This window comes from Hordeum vulgare, chromosome 6H (assembly GCF_904849725.1).
Source record: "Hordeum vulgare subsp. vulgare chromosome 6H, MorexV3_pseudomolecules_assembly, whole genome shotgun sequence".
NCBI lineage: Eukaryota > Viridiplantae > Streptophyta > Magnoliopsida > Poales > Poaceae > Hordeum > Hordeum vulgare.
This window is the reverse complement of record NC_058523.1, coordinates 496,627,920-496,648,166: the sequence shown is the minus strand read 5'-3', so window position 1 is coordinate 496,648,166 and position 20,247 is coordinate 496,627,920. Positions and strand designations below refer to the sequence as shown.

Genomic DNA, 20,247 nt, shown 5'->3' with positions numbered 1-20,247 from the left:
CGACCAGATGATGGAGCCTAGGAGATGGAGGTCCCCGCCAACGACGACTGCTCCCCCGACGGTGCCTACTACTACGTGGAGGCCGCTGATGACCAGGAGTAGTTTAGGAGGTTCCCAGGCAGGAGGCCTCGCCTCGTTCGATCGTGTTTCTTTTGTGCTAGCCTTCTCTAAGTCACCCCATGTGTTATGTCTGTACTCAGATATTGTTGCTTCCGCTGACTCGTGTGTTTATCGAGCTTCTGTATTCTAGCCCTCGAGGCCCATGGCTTGTAATATGAAGCTTGTATTATTTTATTTGTGTCCAGAGTTGTGTTGTGATATCTTCTCGTGAGTCCTTGGGTTGATCGTATGCATTTGCGTGTATGATTAGCGTACGATTAAACCGAGGGCGTCACAGCGGCGGCTTGCACATCGCGTGTGCTCTCAATGATGTCATCGGATTCGTTTAAATGACCGGAATTTGAATTTTTTTATCTCTTAAACCGTTAATTCGATCGATGACCGGTTTTCGCCTTTGACTTTGTTTCGACGAAATCTTCAAAACTAGATCCCATATCGACATGTTTCGACAACTTTTTTTTTGCTCGTACTTACCACATTTGTTGCACTTACTTGTCATATTATTCAGTACGTATTTGTCTGATAAAAAATAACTTAATCGCCAAATTTTTGGAAATTGCGTATAAATATGACATCTCGACATAATCAAAGAGGCATGCACAAACAACTTTTTTAGGCGATTACGCATAAAAATATGACAACTCAACATATTTAAAATCAACGACCACAAGAAATATTTTATGGTCACCGATTGTAAATATGACAACTCAACATAGTTATACTAACAAGCACACACATAGGGATGAAAACATAGCGGAAACGGATGGAATTGGGTGCCACCAGATTTGTTTTCATTTTTTTTGCAGAAGCAGAAACGAATATAGAAACCCCAGAAATGAATATGGAGACAGATATCATGAGAAACAGACACAAAGCGAATATGGAGCGGACACGAAAATATAAGTGGGCATTGTCGGAAAATTTAAAACTCCTTGAGCCGTGTAGAAATAAACATAAAACAAAAAATATAATGAAATGTTACCATGGCTAAAATAATATGATTATGTTGGCACCTTAGCATAGTATGATAGTAGTAGTAGTGGACAATTGTGTATAGGGTCTAGTTGAGTACATATGTGGCAATAGGGTCTCAAATGATCCATTATGATCATTATGTCATTGTGGGTTGTTTAATAGTTGGCTACAAAGCAACCATAGGCCTATAAAAAAATTGGAAATTTCATATTCGCGGAAACGGAAAGTTCCGCTTCCACCTCTGCTCCATCAGAAAAAACTGTTCTATTTTTGTTTTCATTTTTGCATAAAATATTCCATTTCCATTTTTGTTTTGTAAATTTCCATTTCTATTTTCATATTTCCTCTCCATTTTCATTTTTCCTCCGGAAAAGCACAAAGTTTCCACTCCATTTTCATCCCTACGCACAAAATAGTTTTTCTGACAAAGTTGTATGTAAACATGACAAGTTGGCACATTTAAATGGGCAAACACAACCCATGACATGCTTTTATATCATGTATAATGGAAACTGCTATAATGCTTTGTACGAAACAACATTAAATGTGACAATCAAGTTATTTTCTCACAAAACTAAGTGGTTAATAATATGAAAAGTGGGTTAAAAATGTGACAAGTATGAATGGAAAAAATTAATTGACGGAACATGTCGACGTGGGATCTAGTTTCGAAGAACTCATCGCGAGAAAGTCATTGGTGAAAGCGGATCATCGATTGAATTAACGGTTTTGTAGATTTTTTTTTGAATTTCAAACATTAATGGAAATCTTGTTGCCTTCATCTCATGCATCATGCATGCATAGAAGAGAGAGAGAGGGGAGTGGACGCATTATGGCAATACTTACCTTACTTTTTAAGTGATTGATGGGGTTATAGTCCTAGGGTAGGGTCATAGGCCTGCCCTATAGGTCCTACCCAAGGACTACCCTTCATAAGGGACAAGGCCCTTAGTCAGTTCCGACTGAATTAAGGACTTCCCTTCATCCAGTCGATGACGATTCCTCCATCGTCCAGTCGGAATGAGCATTCGGAGCGTATCAAACTTACCGACTGGATTCCACTCTGTACATCGTAACCCCCCTGGAGGGCAACGTTCATACGCTTTCATGTACCTTTATTAGCATTTAAGGCATTCGTTACCTGTAACGTATACATTTAATCACCACTACTCCACCCCTGTGCACCAAACCGTTGTGAAGGGCAACACACTCTATAAAAGTCGCCCTTCTCCACTAGTGCAGGGGTTGGCAATTCACTGTAATCCACATTCCACTCGACAACAAGCTCCCAAGAGCACTGAGATGTAGGGCTTTTACCTCCACCGTAGAGGGGCCTGAACTCATACAACCTTGCCGTAGCTAAGGCTCTGCCCATCCTTTCGTACCCTACACATCTACTATCAGACTTATACCCACGACAGTTGGCGCCCACCGTGGGGCAGGCGTCTAAGCGACTTCCGGCGAGTTTGCGACTACATCTTTTCATCATGTCATCCGGTGGAGATCTGAGCATGGGTCATGAGATCCTCTTCGGCGCTCTCTCCTTCATCATCGACGATTCGGCATGGCTTCGGGATGCCCCTCTCGACGTCGAGGCGCTCCCCAGTCGCGGGGCTACGCACTTCCGTGCCGGCGCCCGCGGTATTCTTCTTCTCCAGCAGTCGGCTCCGGTGTCGACCTACGCCGCCGTCGCGCGCTGCAACAAGAGGTCCCGCCGTCCGCGGCTCCAGCGTTGGGTGCAACACGCGCAGGCGCGCCAGAACGCGTCCTCACAAGTGGCGGTCCTAGAGTCGGTTGTGGTTGCGCCGCCGTCCCAGCGCTCGGACTCAGTTTCGAATGAGTTTCCTTCCGAGTACTTGGGTCGCGGCCTGCAGGTGAAGTGCACATGGCCAACTCCCATGAAAGTCCCCGCCAAACTGGCCAGAACGAGCACGAGGTCGGCGAAACATCTGGCGCTCGCCGTCAGCCCCGCCGTTCTGCCAGTCGGCACACTCGGCGGAGCAACGTGGAGGTGTTCCGCACACTAGTCCTCAACCTGGCTGCCGCCGCCAAGATAGCCGATTCTCTCCAGCCGACTGATTCAGAGGCTGGCAGAGGGATCGAGCAAATCCGTGCCCTGCTGCACACGGCGCAGCAGCAAAATTCGGCGGTCTCCGAGTCGCACAACAGGATTCACAATAGTTCTGTTCACGCGAACACGCATCGGTCAGTTCACAGCCCCGGTTCTCATCAGCGACACAGGGGAGGCAGCCGTTCCATGAATCCCGAAGATCGTCGCCGCTCACGCACCCCTCCGCGGGGTGGGCCCTACGGGCCCCGACATCATGATGATCGGCATTTAGTCGGTGACACTTATGATCCAAGGCCCGACGCGAGAGGGCATATCGCCCAGAGGAGGGTCGACAGGGGCCGAGCCCACCGCGATGGTCACGATATGGACCGTCCGAGTGGAAGCAGGACCATCGTCTCTGGTCCCGAGTGTTTCAGTCGAGCCATCCGTTCGGCTGACATCCCTCCCAACTTTCGATTGGCGACGGGGATCAGCAAGTTTACAGGAGAATCCAAGCCAGAAACGTGGCTGGACGACTACCGAGTGGCAGTCCAGATCGGAGGAGGGGACGACCACGTCGCCATGAAACACCTCCCTCTGATGCTCGACGGCTCGGCACGAGCGTGGCTGAACCAGTTGGCTCCCTCAAGCATCTACAGCTGGGCAGATCTGGCCCGAGTCTTCATCAGGACCTTCGAAGGGACGTGCAAACGCCCTGCTAGCCTCGTGGAGCTCCAGCACTGTGTCCAGAAGCAGAATGAGCCCCTGCACGATTTCATTCAGTGTTGGACGACCCTCTACCACACGGTGGAGAACGTCACAGAGCACCAAGAAGTCTGCGCCTTCAAGGCAGGCGTGCGGTACAAAGATTTGTACCTGAAGTTCGGTTGAACAGGCGACATCTCCATGAGTAAGATGATGGAGATAGCGGCACGCTATGCAAATGGCGAAGAAGAGGACCGCATTCGTAGCAGCAAGCACAAAGCAGTCGCCGATGGAGATGGGAACAGCACTCGGAAGCAGAAGCACAAAGCTCCGTCCACTCCGCAGGCAGAGGCCGCATCCGTTACCAATGCCAAGTTCAAGGGCAAGGGGAAGGCTCAGTTCACCCCCAAGAAGAAGTAGTTCGGAAACCCCATCCTGGACCAGCCATGTCCAATTCACACGAAGATGGTGGAAGAGGGCAACGCCATATATCCGAAGCATACCACTCGAAAATGTCGCCTCCTGATCCAGGGGTTCGGCGAAGGACAGCCGAGTGAAAAGGACAATGAACAGGATGAGGAGGACAAGGAGGATCCGTTCCCCCAAGTCCATGCAACACTGATGATTTTTACTGACGTTGAGAGCAAGAGTCGACTGAAGCTGGTGAACAGGGAGGTGAACATGGCCACGCCGACCAACCCTACGTTCCTCAAATGGTCTCAGACTGCGATCACCTTTGACCAGTCGGATCATCCAGCGCACGTACCCACCCTAGGGAGGCAGGCTCTGGTCGTCGACCCGGTGGTGGAAGGAGTTCGACTGCGCAAAGTCCTCATGGACGGCAGCAGTGGCTTGAACATCATGTACGCTGACACTCTCAAGGGATGGGCATTCTGATGTCCAAACTTAGCGAGAGCAGCATGCAGTTCCATGGAGTCGTCCCTGGACGAAAGGCCAAGTCACTCGGCCAGATCGCGTTGGATGTCGTCTTCGGCTCCGACAAGAATTTCCGCAAGGAAAAGCTGATGTTCGAGGTGGTGGACTTCCAGAGTGCGTACCACGCAATTCTGGGCCGCCCGGCGTATGCGCGTTTCATGGCTCGCCCATGTTACGTGTACCTGAAGCTAAAGATGCCAGGCCCAAAAGGTGTGATCACTATCACAGGCAATCGGCAGCGGGCCGAGGAGTGTCTGCAGCAGGGATCGAGGATCGCCGATCAGCAGATGGTTGTCCTCGAGCTTGACGAGTACAAGAAGACAGTCGACCCCGCTGACTTGATGCGTTCGAAGAAGCCAGCTTCGGAGTTCGCATTCCAGTCAGCGGGAGAGACGAAGAAGGTCAGCATTCACCCGACGGACGACACCGCTGCCCCGACAAACATCTCCACCACCCTCGATCCTAAATAGGAAGCCGAGCTCATCCACTTCCTCCGTGAGAACTGGGACATCTTCGCATGGAAGCCCGCTGACATGCCAGGTGTACCAGGGAGTTGGCTGAGCACCGACTTCATGTGGATCCCGCCGCTCGGCCTGTCCGAGAACGCCTGCGTCGGTCCGCCGTGCACAAGAGGAAGGCAATCGGAGAAGAGGTGGCTAAGCTTTTGGCAGCCAACTTCATTCGCGAGGTACACCACTCCGAGTGGCTCGCCAATGTTGTCATGGTGCCCAAGAAGGACAAGTCGCTCCGAATGTGCATCGACTTCAAGCATCTCAATAAGGTCTGCCCAAAAGACCATTTTCCGCTCCCCCGCATCGATCAAATTGTCGATTCGACTGCGGGTTACGAGCGTTTGTCGTTCCTTGATGCCTACTCGGGCTATCATCAGATCCGTTTGTATGGCCCCGATGAATTAAAAACAGCCTTCATCACCCCATTCGGGTGCTTCTGCTACATCACTATGCCATTTGGTTTGAAGAATGCAGGAGCAACCTTTATGCGCATGATCCAAAAATGCCTCCATGACCAGATCGGTCGGAATGTGGAGGCGTATATGGATGATATCGTAGTCAAGTCACGCAAAGGTTCCGACCTGCTGACTGACTTGGCAGAAACATTTGCTAACCTTCGTAGATATGATATCAAGCTCAACCCAGCCAAGTGTTCATTCGGTGTTCCCAGCGAAAAGTTACTCGGTTTCTTCGTTTCCGAACGAGGGATCGATGTCAACCCCGAAAAGATCGGGACCATCGTCCGAATGGAGCGGCCGGTCAGAATACACGATGTTCAAAGGCTCACAGGTTGCCTAGCGGCTTTGAGCAGGTTTATCAGTCGACTCGGCGAGAAGGCACTTCCTCTGTACCGACTCATGAAGAAATCAGATACTTTCGAGTGGACAGACGAAGCCCAAATCACATTCGACGACCTCAAAGTCCTACTTTCCACCCGGCCGGTTCTTACTGCTCCGCTCAGTAAAGAACCCCTTCTTCTGTACATCGCGGCTACAAATCAAGTCGTCAGCACTGTTCTCACAGTCGAACGGGAAGAAGAAGGCAAAACATACAAGGTTCAGCGGCCAGTGTATTATGTCTCCGAAGTCCTGACTCCTTCCAAGCAGAGGTATCCCCACTATCAAAAACTTATCTACGGGATTTACATGACTGCGAAGAAGGTGGCTCATTATTTCCAAGACCACTCGGTGTCTGTCGTTTCTGATGCTCCGTTGTCAGAAATCCTACACAATCGGGACGCATCGGGGTGAGTGGCGAAGTGGGCAATGGAGATGTTATACTACGACATCAAGTTCGAGGCCAAGAAAGCTATAAAGTCTCAAGCTCTGGCTGACTTCATAGCAGAATGGGTAGAACAACAGCAACCGACCCACATCTACTCGGCTCATTGGACAATGTTCTTCGATGGGTCCAAGATGCTGAATGGCTCCAGCGCTGGCGTTGTGATCATATCGCCAAAAGGTGACAAACTCAACTATGTGTTGCAAATACACTTTGATCCCTCCAACAACAAGGTAGAGTATGAAGCTCTCCTTTATGGACTGCGCATGGCCATCGCACTCGGCGTCCGTCGCCTGATGGTCTATGGCGATTCGGATTTGGTGGTTAATCAAGTGATGAAGGAGTGGGACGTCAGGAATCCCACCATGACCACATACTGCAATGCAGTAAGGAAGCTTGAGAAAAAGTTTGAAGGTCTGGAACTCCACCATGTTCCGCGACTGAAAACCAAGCAGCTGATGAATTGGCGAAACTCGGATCCACTCGAAGACCAGTCCCGAGTGACGTCTGCCTCGAGCACCTTCACCTTCCCTCAGTTAAAGAAGATCCTTTCACGGAGGAACGAGTACAACCAAAGAGCTCGACAGATCCGACTGAAGTCGAAGTCCCCGCTGTGGTTGATTTGATCATGGAGATTCTTGCTATCATCCCCGATTGGACTGTGCCGTTCATTGCATACATCGTGAGGCAAGAATTACCAAAAGACGAAGTCCAAGCCAAACAGATCGTCCGCAGGTTAAAGTCGTTCACTGTCATTGATGGCCAGTTGTACAAGGAAAGCGTTTCAGGCGTCCTTCAGCGATGCATCTCCCCTGAGGAGGGACAGTTAATCCTGGAAGAAATTCACTCGGGAACCTGCGATCATCACGCCTCCTCAAGGGCAATCGTCGCCAAAGCATTCAGAGCTGGCTTCTTCTGGCTGCACGCGAATGAAATGGCGAAATATATGGTCGACCGATGTGAAGGCTGTCAGTTCTACTCTAACAAGTCCCACAAGCCAACATCTGCGTTGAAGACAATCCCTCTTGTTTGGCCGTTTGCAGTATGGGGATTACATACAGTCGGTCCATTCAGGACAGGCCAAGGGGGATTCACACATCTTTTGGTGGCAGTCGACAAGTTCACAAAGTGGATTGAAGCCAAGCCCATCAAGAAGCTCGATGCCCTTACGGCCATCAAGTTTGTCAGGGACATCATCTCCAGATTCGGGGTACCTCACAGCATAATCACTGACAATGGAACAAACTTTGACTCAGAAAAATTCAAAGGTTTCTGTACAGGCCAAGGTATCCGAGTGGATTTTGCATCTGTGGCACATCCCTAAACAAACGGGCAAGCAGAGCGGGCGAATGGACTTATTCTGCAAGGTTTGAAGCATCGACTCCTGCGAGAAGTGGGACATGCCGTCGGCGCATGGGTCATCGAGCTACCTTCGGTGCTTTGGGGTCTCCGCACAACCCCAAATAGATCTACAGGGCGATCCCCGTTCTTCCTCGTTTACGGAGCAGAGGCAGTCCTTCCGAGTGACTTGCTTCACAACGCTCCACGAGTTGAACTCTTCTCCGAAGCTGAAGCAGAGCAAGCAAGGCAAGACGGAGTGGATCTTCTAGAGGAGGACCGTGAGATGGCACTGACTCGCTCAACCCTTTATCAACAAGATCTGCTGCGCTTTCACGCGCGACACGTCAGGAGTCGTACATTCCAAGCAGGCGACCTGGTGCTCCGAGTGGATCAGCAGAGACCTCACAAGTTGGCTCCCGCCTGGGAAGGACCCTTCATCATCTCCAAGGTGCTGAACAACGGAGCATATCGACTCTACAACCTCGACAGGGAAACGGACGAGCCCCAAGCATGGAACGGAGATCTCCTGAAGCGCTTCTACACGTGACCGTCGACTGAAGCAATGTAAAGAACAAGTATCGTTGAAGTAATACAAAGCAGATTGAGTTTTTGCAGATTCAAAATTCTTCCGCGGTCGCAGACTCCGGTCTCAAAAGAAAAAACTTAGCTGCGATCCAGAGTCGCCTAAGTACTAACTTTCTCTGAGTGTGCACTAAACGTCGCACTCGGGGACTTAGCTGCGATCAAGAATCGCCTAAGTACAAACTTTCTCTGAGTGTGCACTAAACGTCGCACTCGGGGACTTAGCTCCGATCCAGAATCGCCTAAGTACAAACTTTCTCCGAGTGTGCACTAAACATCGCACTCGGGGACTTAGCTGCGATCAAGAATCGCCTAAGTACAAACTTTCTCCGAGTATGCACTAAACGTTGCACTCGGGGACTTAGCTGCGATCCAGAATCGCCTAAGTACAAACTTTCTCCGAGTGTGCACTAAACGTCGCACTCGGGGACTTAGCTGCGATCAAGAATCGCCTAAGTACAAACTTTCTCCGAGTGTGCACTAAACGTCGCACTCGGGGACTTAGCTGCGATCAAGAATCGCCTAAGTACAAACTTTCTCCGAGTGTGCACTAAACGTCGCACTCGGGGACTTAGACGCGATCCAGAATCGCCTAAGTACTAACTTTCTCCGAATGTGCACTAAACGTCGCACTCGGGGACTTGTCTGCGATCAAGAATCGCCTAAATAGAAAGCTTCCTTCGAGTGTATCTTACAGATCCACTCGGAGGCTTAGCAGACCCTCATTGAAGCTCATGTAGATGTCAAGACAACTGACAATTACATGAGTAGCAGAACCTCATTGAGGCTCATGTAGATGTCAAGACAACTGACAATTACATGAGTAACAACTCGCTCCGAGTACGAACTTACAGTCGCACTCGAAGACTTAGCCGCGATCACGAATCGCCTAAGTACACAATTGCCTTCGAGTGTATCCTACAGATCCACTCGGAGACTCAGCAGACCCTTAGTGAGGCTCATGCAGATGTCAAGACAACTGACAATTACATGCTCCGCATGTTTGCCATTGGCTTCACCATGAAACGCCAAACAAAAACCATGAGCCAAAATCGTGTCAACAACTCTTTGGCAAAGGAAGAGCAAAAGATTCGATTCAAATTCAAAGTTCGTCTAAAGATAGTTGGTTCGGTGTAGATCAAGCTTATCCACACCGAACCACGAATGTGACGGCCAACAGCAGTGGCCAAAGTTTCATACAACTAACACTCGGCACACCGAGGTAAAAGTTTTCTCAAGAGTCGTCAGGACTAGCACTGGGACTGGCAGGCTCCTCAAAAGTGTCGAGGTCGATCCCTTCTGCGATGCGAGTGGCGCTCTCAAGGAAGGTCTCCATGAAATCTTCGAATCGAAGCCTTTTGGTGTTGGCGACTTGCAACGCCTTCAGCTTCTCTTCGCGAGCCTCCTTGCAGTGCACTCGGACCAGCGACAGCGCCACGTCCGCACCACAGCGAGCCGTAGACTTCTTCCATGCCTGCACTCGGTTCGGGACCTCCTCCAACCGAGTCATCAACCCTTCCATCTCTTGCCGAGACTCGTCTTCAGGCCACAACTCCTTGTCGATTCAGCCGACGACCTCTCTCAGTCGACCGATGAAAGGTCCCACTTTGCCCAGACGAATGTGCGCTCGGAGCATGTCTCGATTGGCTTCCTCGCCGAGTGGAACGTTCGGAAGAACCGACCGCTCAACGTCAGCTGCTTCAGCCTCAACGTCCATGCAAAAATCTGCAAAGACAAGACGAGCAAAAAGCAAGCGCGGAATGAAATACACAGTCAAGAAGCACTCGGAAAAACATAACTTACCACCGAGAAGCGCAATCATCTTCCTTGCTCAGTCACTGACGTACTTCTCCTGTGCTATGCACCACCTGTTCATCACCTGCATCTGTCCCATCAGCTCGGTTCTTTGTTTCCCCATTTTCTCCATTTAGGCCACCAATGCCTTGTTTGCCTCACGGGACTCCTCCAAGGACTTCTCTCGTTCAGCCAGAACACCCTTCAGACCAGCCAAGGCAAGCATTGCTGCATCCAGTTCCGCAGCAAACTGAATCTTTTCAGCTTTCAGAGTGTTGTACGCTGATCCCATCTCGCAAGTCTTTTGCAAGTCAGCGCGAAGAGACGATCAGACAAATTCAACAAGGACAACAATACAAACTCGAAGTTCTTCAGACCCCTGCCGATGCAAGCAGTCGACAGCGGTCTCAGGGACTACACCCAGTGGGTTCACTAAGAGTGACCCCACTGGCATGAAGCTCAAACAGGTCCGCCCTATTGAGACACATAACAAAAAACAAGCCTATGAGGCTACTACTACCCGACCTGAGTAAAATTACTCTCGGGGACTAATCCAGTAGGTGCACTCGGAATGCCCCCACCGGTAACATTCGAACAGATTAGTTTTGATCTGATCAAGTTAAAAAAAATTATATAAAGACAACTGCCGGTGCAAGCACTCGACAGAAGTCTCGGGGACTACACCCACTGGGTTCACTAAGAGAGAACCCACCGCAAACTAATCATTCTGTATCCGAGTATCTGGCTTAAACACCCAGTGGGTTACAAGGGGAAAGCAAATACTTACTAGCCCACTACTCGGATATCGTCCCGGAGTTCCAAGCTTCGCTTGTACACAGACGCGATGGAGTCGTACGCTCTATTGGCATCACCCGCCATCAACTCCGCCTGCACCATGGCCCCCTTGGCAGCTCCCACCTGATCTTCCCGGAGGCGCTGGGCGTCGTACTGGACAGTCGACGGACCTGGCACCACAAGAGACTCCTTGGGCATCCCAAGTCCTGCTCCAGTCGGTTCAACAGCGATAAGCGTCGTTTCAGTCGACGACATCGTCTCTGTTGGCGGCGCGTCCATGGCGGGAGTAGTAACAGGTGGAACAGCCTCAAGGACAGGCACCGCAGCTTGCTCGGACCTCTTCTGGTCGTCCTCCTCCACATGAATCACCTCTGAAGGAAGCCCGACCGAACGACGTGAGACCACAGGAAAAAAGGCAAGACCAAAGACATAATTCGTGAAACAATAATGTAAGCTCTTGGAGTCGCCACGATGTACCTTGCTGGGATGTGACAACGTTGTCCGTATCCATGGGATCGTCCCCCTGGCGTGGCAGAGAAGTGGCGGAGGTGGCAGCTCTGTCGAGTAAAATTCACTCGACCAATAAGCATGAGTTCAATCAAATACTGGAAGAAGATAGAAGAACAATACACTTACGCTGAGGCGATGGGAACGGCGATCCTCATCCGCGGCAAAGCCTTCCGAGGCTTGGATCCACTCGGTTTGGCCACCTTAGAGGGCTGGCCCGCGAGCTCAGCAGCAGAGTCCCTAGTCCTCTTTGTGCTCCGAGCACTCGGAACCACGGGAGAAGCTGGCATGGCACTCAGAACCACAGGAGGAGCTGGCGGGGCACTCGAGGCCGCTGGAGGAACCGACGGAGCCACGGGTTCGTGGCGGCGTTTAGTTCGAGGCTCTGGTGGTGGGGGTGGCGAGTTCTGTTCCTCATCTTCCCCCTCTTCTTCTTCGGACTCCTCCTCCGTCTCCCCACTATCGGAGACGTACTCTACGCTCTCCATGCTACCCTCCTGGCTGCCTTCCTCTTCCTCAGCCAGATTCCCGTTCGAGACAGGAGAAAACCAGTTGGTCCACGCCTGCACGAGATACAGTCGACAACATCAGACGTGAGACAGTGATACAAGAAAAAGCGATAAATCTAAGACAATTGTGTGCACTCGACAAGTTATACTCACCTCATTCGGAGGAGGGTTGTCCGCGCGGAAGGGCTTCACTCGCCGGGCTCCTCTGGGGTTATCGCAGGCGCCTGTGATGTTGCGAACCCACGACGTCACAAGCTCCCCGGTCACGCACTCGGGGTTAGTCCGAGTGGAGTCCTCAGGCCCCGTGTAGTGCCACATGGCGTGGTGTCGAGCTTGCAAAGGCTGGATACGCCTACCCAGAAAAATCTCCAGCAAGTCTATGCCAGTGACCCCCTTTCGGACGACCTCTACCAACGCATCGACCAGAGGCTGGATCTGGATCTTCTCCATCTTCGTGAGCGCAAGCTGCCTAGGCGGAGCCGGTCGGTCTAGGCTAAAAGGTGGCAGTCCAGTTGCGGCATTCGGGCAAGCAACGTCCTGGCAGTAGAACCAAGTCGACTGCCAGTTCCTAACAGATTCGGACAACTGAAGAGCGGGATAGCTACTTTTACTTTTCTTTTGGAAGCCTAAGCCTCCGCAGTGCTGGAGGAGGTGAGTTTTGTCGTCCGACTGGCTAAGTCTTTTGATGGTTTGAGATCTAGCAGAGAAGATGTGCTTAAAGAGCCCCCAATGGGGATGGCAGCCGATAAAACACTCGCACAGCACGACGAATGCAGAGAGATGAGCTATTGCGTTGGGAGGAAAATGGTGGAGCTCCGCCCCGAAGTGGTTCATTATACCTCTGAAGAAGGGATGAGGAGGCAGAGAGAAGCCTCGGTGCACGTGACTGAGCAACAAGACGCGCTCCCCCTCCTGGGGCGCCGGCTCCGTCTCGCCCTCTGCCGGCAACCTCCACGTCTTGTGCTCGATCATGCCTTGCTCCACCAGCTCCAGCATGTCCTCCTTCGTCACCGTGGAGGGGAGGAAATCCCCCTGGATCCGACCCGCCGGCAGTGCTCGCTGCCGCCGTTGAGCAGGAGCCGCCTTCTTCTTCTTCTTCCGCGCCTCGAGCTTGCTCGTCTGCCCCTTTGTCATGGTGGAGGCTGCAGATCCGTGGGGGAGGAGGGGAAGGAAGGAGCTTGGGATGCGCAGGAAGTCACGGGAGAAGCGGGGTGAGTGCGAGTTATCTGGCGAGTGCAACGAGAAACCCTCGCCGGGGAGGTTTAAATAAGGTTCCGACTGGGTCACTAGCAGGTGGTCCCGAAATCTTATCCCCCGACCGGTTGCTGCGATATTAGTGGAGGAGATGACGGCGCGGAAATCGAGGTGGCAGATACTACTCGATGACGATGTCGTCATCCCCGCTGAGCGCGCGGCAACCGAAATTTGAGGATTCCAGAAAATCCGCCGCTGTCAGTTGACCGGTCACGTCAAAAGATTCCACGGAAGCACTCGGTTACTGGCGGTTCGTTTCACAGATATATCCACTCGGATCACTGGTCAAGAGGATAAAATGGATCGAGGCAAACAACGTCAAAGTCACATCTATGCCAGTCGGATCCGTACTCCAAGCATTGCTCCGTCGTTACAACCCCGATCCATTCGGGAACTAATGATGGGGTTATAGTCCTAGGGTAGGGTCATAGGCCTGCCCTATAGGTCCTACCCAAGGACTACCCTTCATAAGGGACAAGGCCCTTAGTCAGTTCCGACTGAATTAAGGACTTCCCTTCATCCAGTCGGTGAAGATTCCTCCATCATCCAGTCGGAAATGAGCATTCGGAGCGTATCAAACTTACCGACTGGATTTCACTCTGTACATCGTAACCCCTGGAGGGCAACGGTCATACGCTTTCATGTACCTTTATTAGCATTTAAGGCATACGTTACCTGTAACGTATACATTTAATCACCACTACTCCACCCCTGTGCACCGAACCGTTGTGAAGGGCAACGCACTCTATATAAGTCGCCCTTCTCCACTGGTGCAGGGGTTGGCAATTCACTGTAATCCACATTTCACTCGACAACAAGCTCCCAAGAGCACCGAGACGTAGGGCTTTTACCTCAACCGTAGAGGGGCCTGAACTCATACAACCTCGCCGTAGCTAAGGCTCTGCCCATCCTTTCGTACCCTACACATCTACTGTCAGACTTATACCCACGACGGTGATGTTATGCTTAGCTTAGTAGTACTAATAAATTATACCTTTTTTATTTTGCTTTGCTAGTGTTGTGAATGTATACATCAACAGCCGCACGGGAGCGCCAAGGTGCGGCGCCGGTGCATAGTCGATTCCAAGATTGAAACACTTACTCGCAGCACTCTCGATCCCCAGCTTCGGCTACCTGACGGTATTTCTGCCCGCGCACGGTATTTCTGCCCGCGAACACCACCAAGCTAACTTTTTTCTTTTCTGATCCTAAAAACTAACCTTATCTTAAAATTCTCTCTTTTTGGCGAACAACACGAAGCTCCATCCTTCCTTGATCCCACTACGGAAAATTCCAACCCAGGACGGGACGGGCTCACCACCAAACGGCAGAAGAAAAAGAAAAGCGCAGCCGCAGGCAGGTCCAAATCAAGCCTCCTCGCCGCAACCACTCTCTCTCGCCTCGCCGGCGTCTCCCCCATCCACCCCCCTCCCCCTGGCAGAGCACGAATCCCAGGCAGCCGCGGTGCGCCCCACGCCTAAACTTAGCGGCGTCCGCCCCAGGAATAGGCGCGCCGCGGGGAGGGATGGGGTACCTGCCGTCGTCCCTGGGCAGCAAGGCGGCGCACTTCGTGTCCGACCTCACCACCGTCATCCTCAACCCCGTCTCCGAGCGCGAGCCCTCCCACCTCCCCGTGAGACCCCAGATCCCATCCTCCTCACATTCCCCTCCCGCTCCCTCTTGTGGTAGAGCCGGTTCGGCCCGGCGCCGTGTTCGGTCGTCGCGCCCGTTCCTCAATCCGCGCCAGGAATCGGGTGATCCGGCCTCCGACGCGCTCTTGGTAGGGTTTGGCGTCCAATTGTGGGGGGTTAGGGGCATTAGCTGCTGGTCGCTGCTGGTCGGTTACAATAGGTGGGGAATTGGGAGATTCCTGAGGATAGTGCGCCAGTTTCGTGTTCTAGAGATAGCTTTTGGCGTCCTCTTGTCTGTTCTGCGTTGTTTGAGGAGCACAAGGAAGCAGGTTGATCTTCCAGTGTGGAATGTTAACTACTGATGATTTTATCAGCATTTTCTGCTGGAAACCTCTGGTTGTTCCGTCAGGGATGCGACTTCTATGCAGTGTCGACTGTTAACTGCAGAAGAAGTTATAGGTTCTTTAGGATGTGTGATGCTTGCAGCTTCAATACTAACGTTTGCTAACCTGTATGTTTTTACTGCGTAGCAGTATAGCAACCGTTTCTGATTTGAAGAAAGTGTAGTACTCCACTGAAGTAATGAACTTGGCGGTTTCTTGCTACCACCCCCAAAATCTTAGGAAATGAATAGCTCCATCTCCACTCCAATGTTCTTTCGTAAGCTACACGCTCCAGAGCTTCATACCATTCCTGCTCCAGTCTCATTCATTCTGTGAATTTGTAAGAATTGGTTTGTTTGTTAGCTGTAAGATACAAACTGGAATCACGTGTGATGTTCATCGTGTGATTCATAGTAGCAAATAGTGATCATTCCAGTCGGTATCCGAATTTCCTGAAACTCTGCATTTCAATCTCTTTGGTTGCTGTAGGAGGCGGACGAAGAGCAAGAAAAATCAGAAGACGACAAAGATTCTGACCAAAATTCTGATAACCCCGATGGCCCTGATACATCTTCATTCAGAGCATTCATGATCTCATTTTTGTCGCCGTCTAGCTCTTTTAACGATTCAAGGGAGATAGTCCCTGAGCAGAGCGAAGAAATGGGATACCCAACTTTAACACCAGTTGGGAAGGCAAGCAAAGGAAAGACAGGCTTGCTAAGCAGAGGGAAGCATTCCATCGGAAAAATCATTAATAAAGCGGCTAGGATGAGCGGTTTCAAACAAAATTCAGAACCTAAAATTGACAAAGAGGTGGTAAATCATGCTGAATCAGTTGCGCCTGCATTGGAGCTCGAAGAATCAAATGAAGTTAATTCCTTGACCAACATGCCAGTTATGTCAGAGCCGTCTACCCTTTTGTCAGAAACAATGCGATCCACTCTTTATTCCTCTCTTCCTATTCTTGCCCAAGGAAGGAGCTGGGTTTTGCTATACAGGTCTGGGATCTGTGCTACTCCTATATGTTATGGTTGCACATATCGACTACTCTCTAATGGTTATATATTCATAATTTTGCAGCACATGGAGGCATGGAATATCTTTATCTACTTTATATAGAAGGAGTTTGCTGTGCCCTGGTTACTCACTCTTGGTATGTTTTGGAAGTAGCTGGTTTTGTTTGGTCTCTTATAGTTTCACCGGTACTTAAAGAGAGTAGCCAATTGTACCGATATTATGTAGTTCCAAAGAGTAATTCTTACTTGGGTAATGTTTTTCACAATATGACTTTCTTACAAGTCTTAGTGATTTCTCTTATGTAAATACTTATTTTGCTCTTCTAAGGAGTAATTACTAATTTTCTGTTATTTATTTGTCGATGTGTTCTGTAACAGGTAGTTGGGGACAGAAAGGGGGCTGTTTTTGGTGGTCTAGTTGAGGCTCCATTACAACCAACTAGCTCAAAGAAGTATCAGGTTGAATTTATACATTCTGTTAATTGTCACCTATTCACCTTCTACTGATACTGATGGAAACTGAGTATTGCAGGGTACCAATAACTGCTTTGTTTTCACTAATTTACATAGCGATCCTGCTATATACCGGCCAACAGGTAATTTGTACTTCTATCTATTTTCATGAGCTTTATGAATAAAAACCATAAAAATATATTCTTCGATCTATTTTCTAGTCCATGTAATTAGTGGTGCTGCCTATAGTTATTTTTGTTCCCTGAATTTCCCATTCATAATGATATATTGCTCACAATGAATGCAAAAATGTCTCTGCCTCCCCTAGGTATTCTCCTATTATAAGAATGTAATTAAAATAGGCGGATTGGTTATGGCTGACAATGACGTGTCAGTAAGCTGCCTATGGACTAACCCTGCATTACTGAACTTCCGTTTGGATGGCTACAATCCTGCATCAAGGGGTTAAGTAGACCTCCAATTTTTAGTTATATGTGTCCAAATTTAGTTTAGGGGTAAAGTGAGCAAGGTGAATAACTTGGGGGAGAAAAGTGGCTTTTCCCTATATTCTAATGTTTGCATATTTTACTAAAGTTCTGACGGATCCAGTTGGTGCATATGTGACTATTTTGAACCATTTGCCTTGTGCCAAAGCAGCAATGACTTGGATCTTGAAACAGCTCCTATGTGTCCATCTTATTATCTGTATGCACTGGCTCATTCTGCTAACATACTAAATCATTGCATGTTGCAGGAGCAAATAAGTATTTTACTGTGTGCTCTGCTGACTATTTGGCACTGGGAGGTGGAGGTCATTTCGCACTTTATCTAGACTCAGATCTGTAATCCCTCACACAAGTTTCTAAGCATATCTTTAATTCCTTGAAAAAACTAGTAGTATTACTTTGTTGGTCTAAGTCACCTTTTCCTTTCTGTGTACTCTGCAGTTTGACTGGTTCAAGTTCAAATTCAGAGACTTTTAACAACCAGTGTTTGTCACATTCTCCAGACTTTGCAGTTAAAGACGTTGAGGTACTTACAATGACAAAGCATTTTGTTTTATCTCCCCATCCCCGTTGAGCAAATGCATTTACATCCATACTGCCCAAAATATGAATATAGCAAATACATATAATTGATAATTCCCATTGTAAGTCTTTTTTCCATGCCCTCTATCCCTGAACCTATGAGACATTATTTGGTCCAGCAATCTTGTCTCACACACCTGCACACAATCTAAGTCAACTTAACACATGCAACAGCCATATTGCCCACTGGAAATCATGGTAGATTTTTCCTGGGCCATGTGCATACGATTTACTGCACTGTGCTACTAAACACAGGATAAAAGCCTGCTTTCTCTACCCACTTAAGCATGTGCGCCCTCTACATCACATAACAACAATGGTAATAAGAATGAAGAAAAAATAGTTTGTACATCACCTCACATCAAGAAGTAGCATCTTGAACAAACCAAAGCGGAGGGCATAAAAAACTCGCCATCTTTCTTATATGGGTGTCGATTCAGCAAGGAAGACATGTAACTTGGTTTTCCCTGTACAATGCAGCTCTGGGGCTTCGTCTATCCTTCGAAGTACGAAGAGATGCTCAAGCTCTGCCGTACCGAGAAGCCAGGGGTATACCGATTTTGAGTTTACCGAACCAATATGTGTCACATCTGTACAGTTTTTAGTAGGTGACGCTAGAATTTTAGTGTGCAGGACCATGGCAGAAGTATTCGAAAGTGAGAACTTGTCTTATCGAGCCAGTTTCCTAAGATTTACTGTACAAATTATGTAATTTTCATGTTATGCCAGCGGAACAGGCTTACCGATGGTTGACTGAGTATTATCATTAAGGGGGCGTTGTTTGAATTACAGAGGCAAATGTGCTGCACCATTCACATGTCTTCACAAAAATGAGACTGATTCACGGGAACACTTGTGCAACATAAATGATTAGAAAATGCAGGGAATAATAATAATATTGTAAGACAATGTTTCTGAAGCACATGAACTTTGCTACACATCTGTGGAATCACAGTAGCTCAAGAAAATATTCATTTTTTACAATATTAGCACATCACACACCTACATGGTTTAAAGTTATAAATCCTAATTTAGTTTTTATATATGGCCAACCAAAATGCCTGAAAGAGACAGGCCAAGATTGGCCTGTAATTGTGACCCGGGAGTCACAAAAAATTAGAATCATGGCTCAACAAAATTTCCGAAATGGCTGGTATTTTCTGATGGGTCAAAATTCGCCCTTGACTTGAACATGAAGTGATCTCCTTGTGACCCATCAAAATTAGAATCATGGCTCACCAAAAAAAAGTAAAATTTTGTAAACAACTTCTCATTTTAGGGTTCTAAGGCGATCTCCGTGTTTGCGGAACCTTGGTAGATGACTAGAGGGAGCTTGCCAAAACTAAGCGTTTTCAATCATTGGAACGCATTCCATTTTTGTCGATTCATGTGTAGCTCGTCATTTTGGCTCCCATGGAAATTCCATGTTCGGGAACATCCTCACACCCGGTGGTTGCAAAACTAGTTGTTTTCACTCATAAGTGGCCTTACTGTGGGCTATAGCTCACCATTTTTGCATGGCCAAACGGTTTTCGCGCCCCACACACCCGATGCATGGCTACATGGAGATCGCCGAAACTCGTTTTGTTTTGTCGTTTTTGGCCCATTTTATGGTCTACAAAAGGTATTGAGTTGGAATCCCATTCTAAGGATTCTTGTGGTTTTATGGAATCTGGGATAGTTATGAACCCTTCGGACCACCCGATGAAGGGAATACTCCCATTGATAGAAATAAAACATAACACCTTGGGGTTATCCCGCACCTTGAAGATGAATTAGGAAAAGGAAAAGTTTTCCTTCAAAATACGTAAGTTCACAAAACCTTAGAATAGTTTCGGGTCACAGATTGGGAATTTTGGGGAGCTTTTAACATTCTGTAAGTTCGATAGATTAATTAAGATAGGGTTGTACAAGAGCAGCCAATGCCCAAATGATAAAAAAGTCGTTACTCTCCCGATATCAAGTTACTTTGCGGTATTTCAACGCCGTTCTAAGTAAATTTGCAAGTGGCAACTCTAATTTTCGAAATAAATTTTTGTTTCGTGTGCCCGTACGGTTCATGAAGCGGTGAGGGGTGGCCGGTATGTTCCATGTTAAATACGTTATTCTCAAGATGAGTGTTTATTCACTTGTCATTGCACGAGAGTATGGCGGTAATAGGGATGCCCAGTCCCAAAATGCAAAGTAAATTTATTATATGTTGTCGAATAATAAATTCCTTGGAAAGTGTTGTTACAGACGGTACCCATGGATGCATCTAGCCGTGGAATGTGAAAGAATGGTGGAAAAAGGAATAAACTTTATTTTCAGTTTGG

At 48.7% G+C, this 20,247-nt stretch overlaps 1 protein-coding gene across 2 annotated transcripts; it reads left to right on the top strand.

Annotated features, from left to right (window-relative positions):
- The first annotated feature begins 14,617 nt into the window (after positions 1 to 14,617).
- LOC123402022 (oxidation resistance protein 1) lies at positions 14,618 to 18,721 on the top strand. 2 transcript variants are annotated; one of them, XM_045095876.1, is made up of 8 exons: positions 14,618 to 14,994; positions 15,865 to 16,373; positions 16,456 to 16,528; positions 16,770 to 16,850; positions 16,924 to 16,987; positions 17,599 to 17,686; positions 17,792 to 17,876; positions 18,413 to 18,721. In XM_045095876.1, the coding sequence occupies exons 1-8, from the start codon at positions 14,887 to 14,889 to the stop codon at positions 18,494 to 18,496; spliced, it is 1,092 nt and encodes a 363-aa protein (XP_044951811.1). In that variant the 5' UTR covers positions 14,618 to 14,886; the 3' UTR covers positions 18,497 to 18,721. The 2 variants fall into 2 exon arrangements, with proteins under 2 accessions (XP_044951811.1, XP_044951812.1); XM_045095877.1 differs by lacking the exon at positions 14,618 to 14,994 and adding an exon at positions 15,438 to 15,652.
- Positions 18,722 to 20,247: the final 1,526 nt, after the last annotated feature.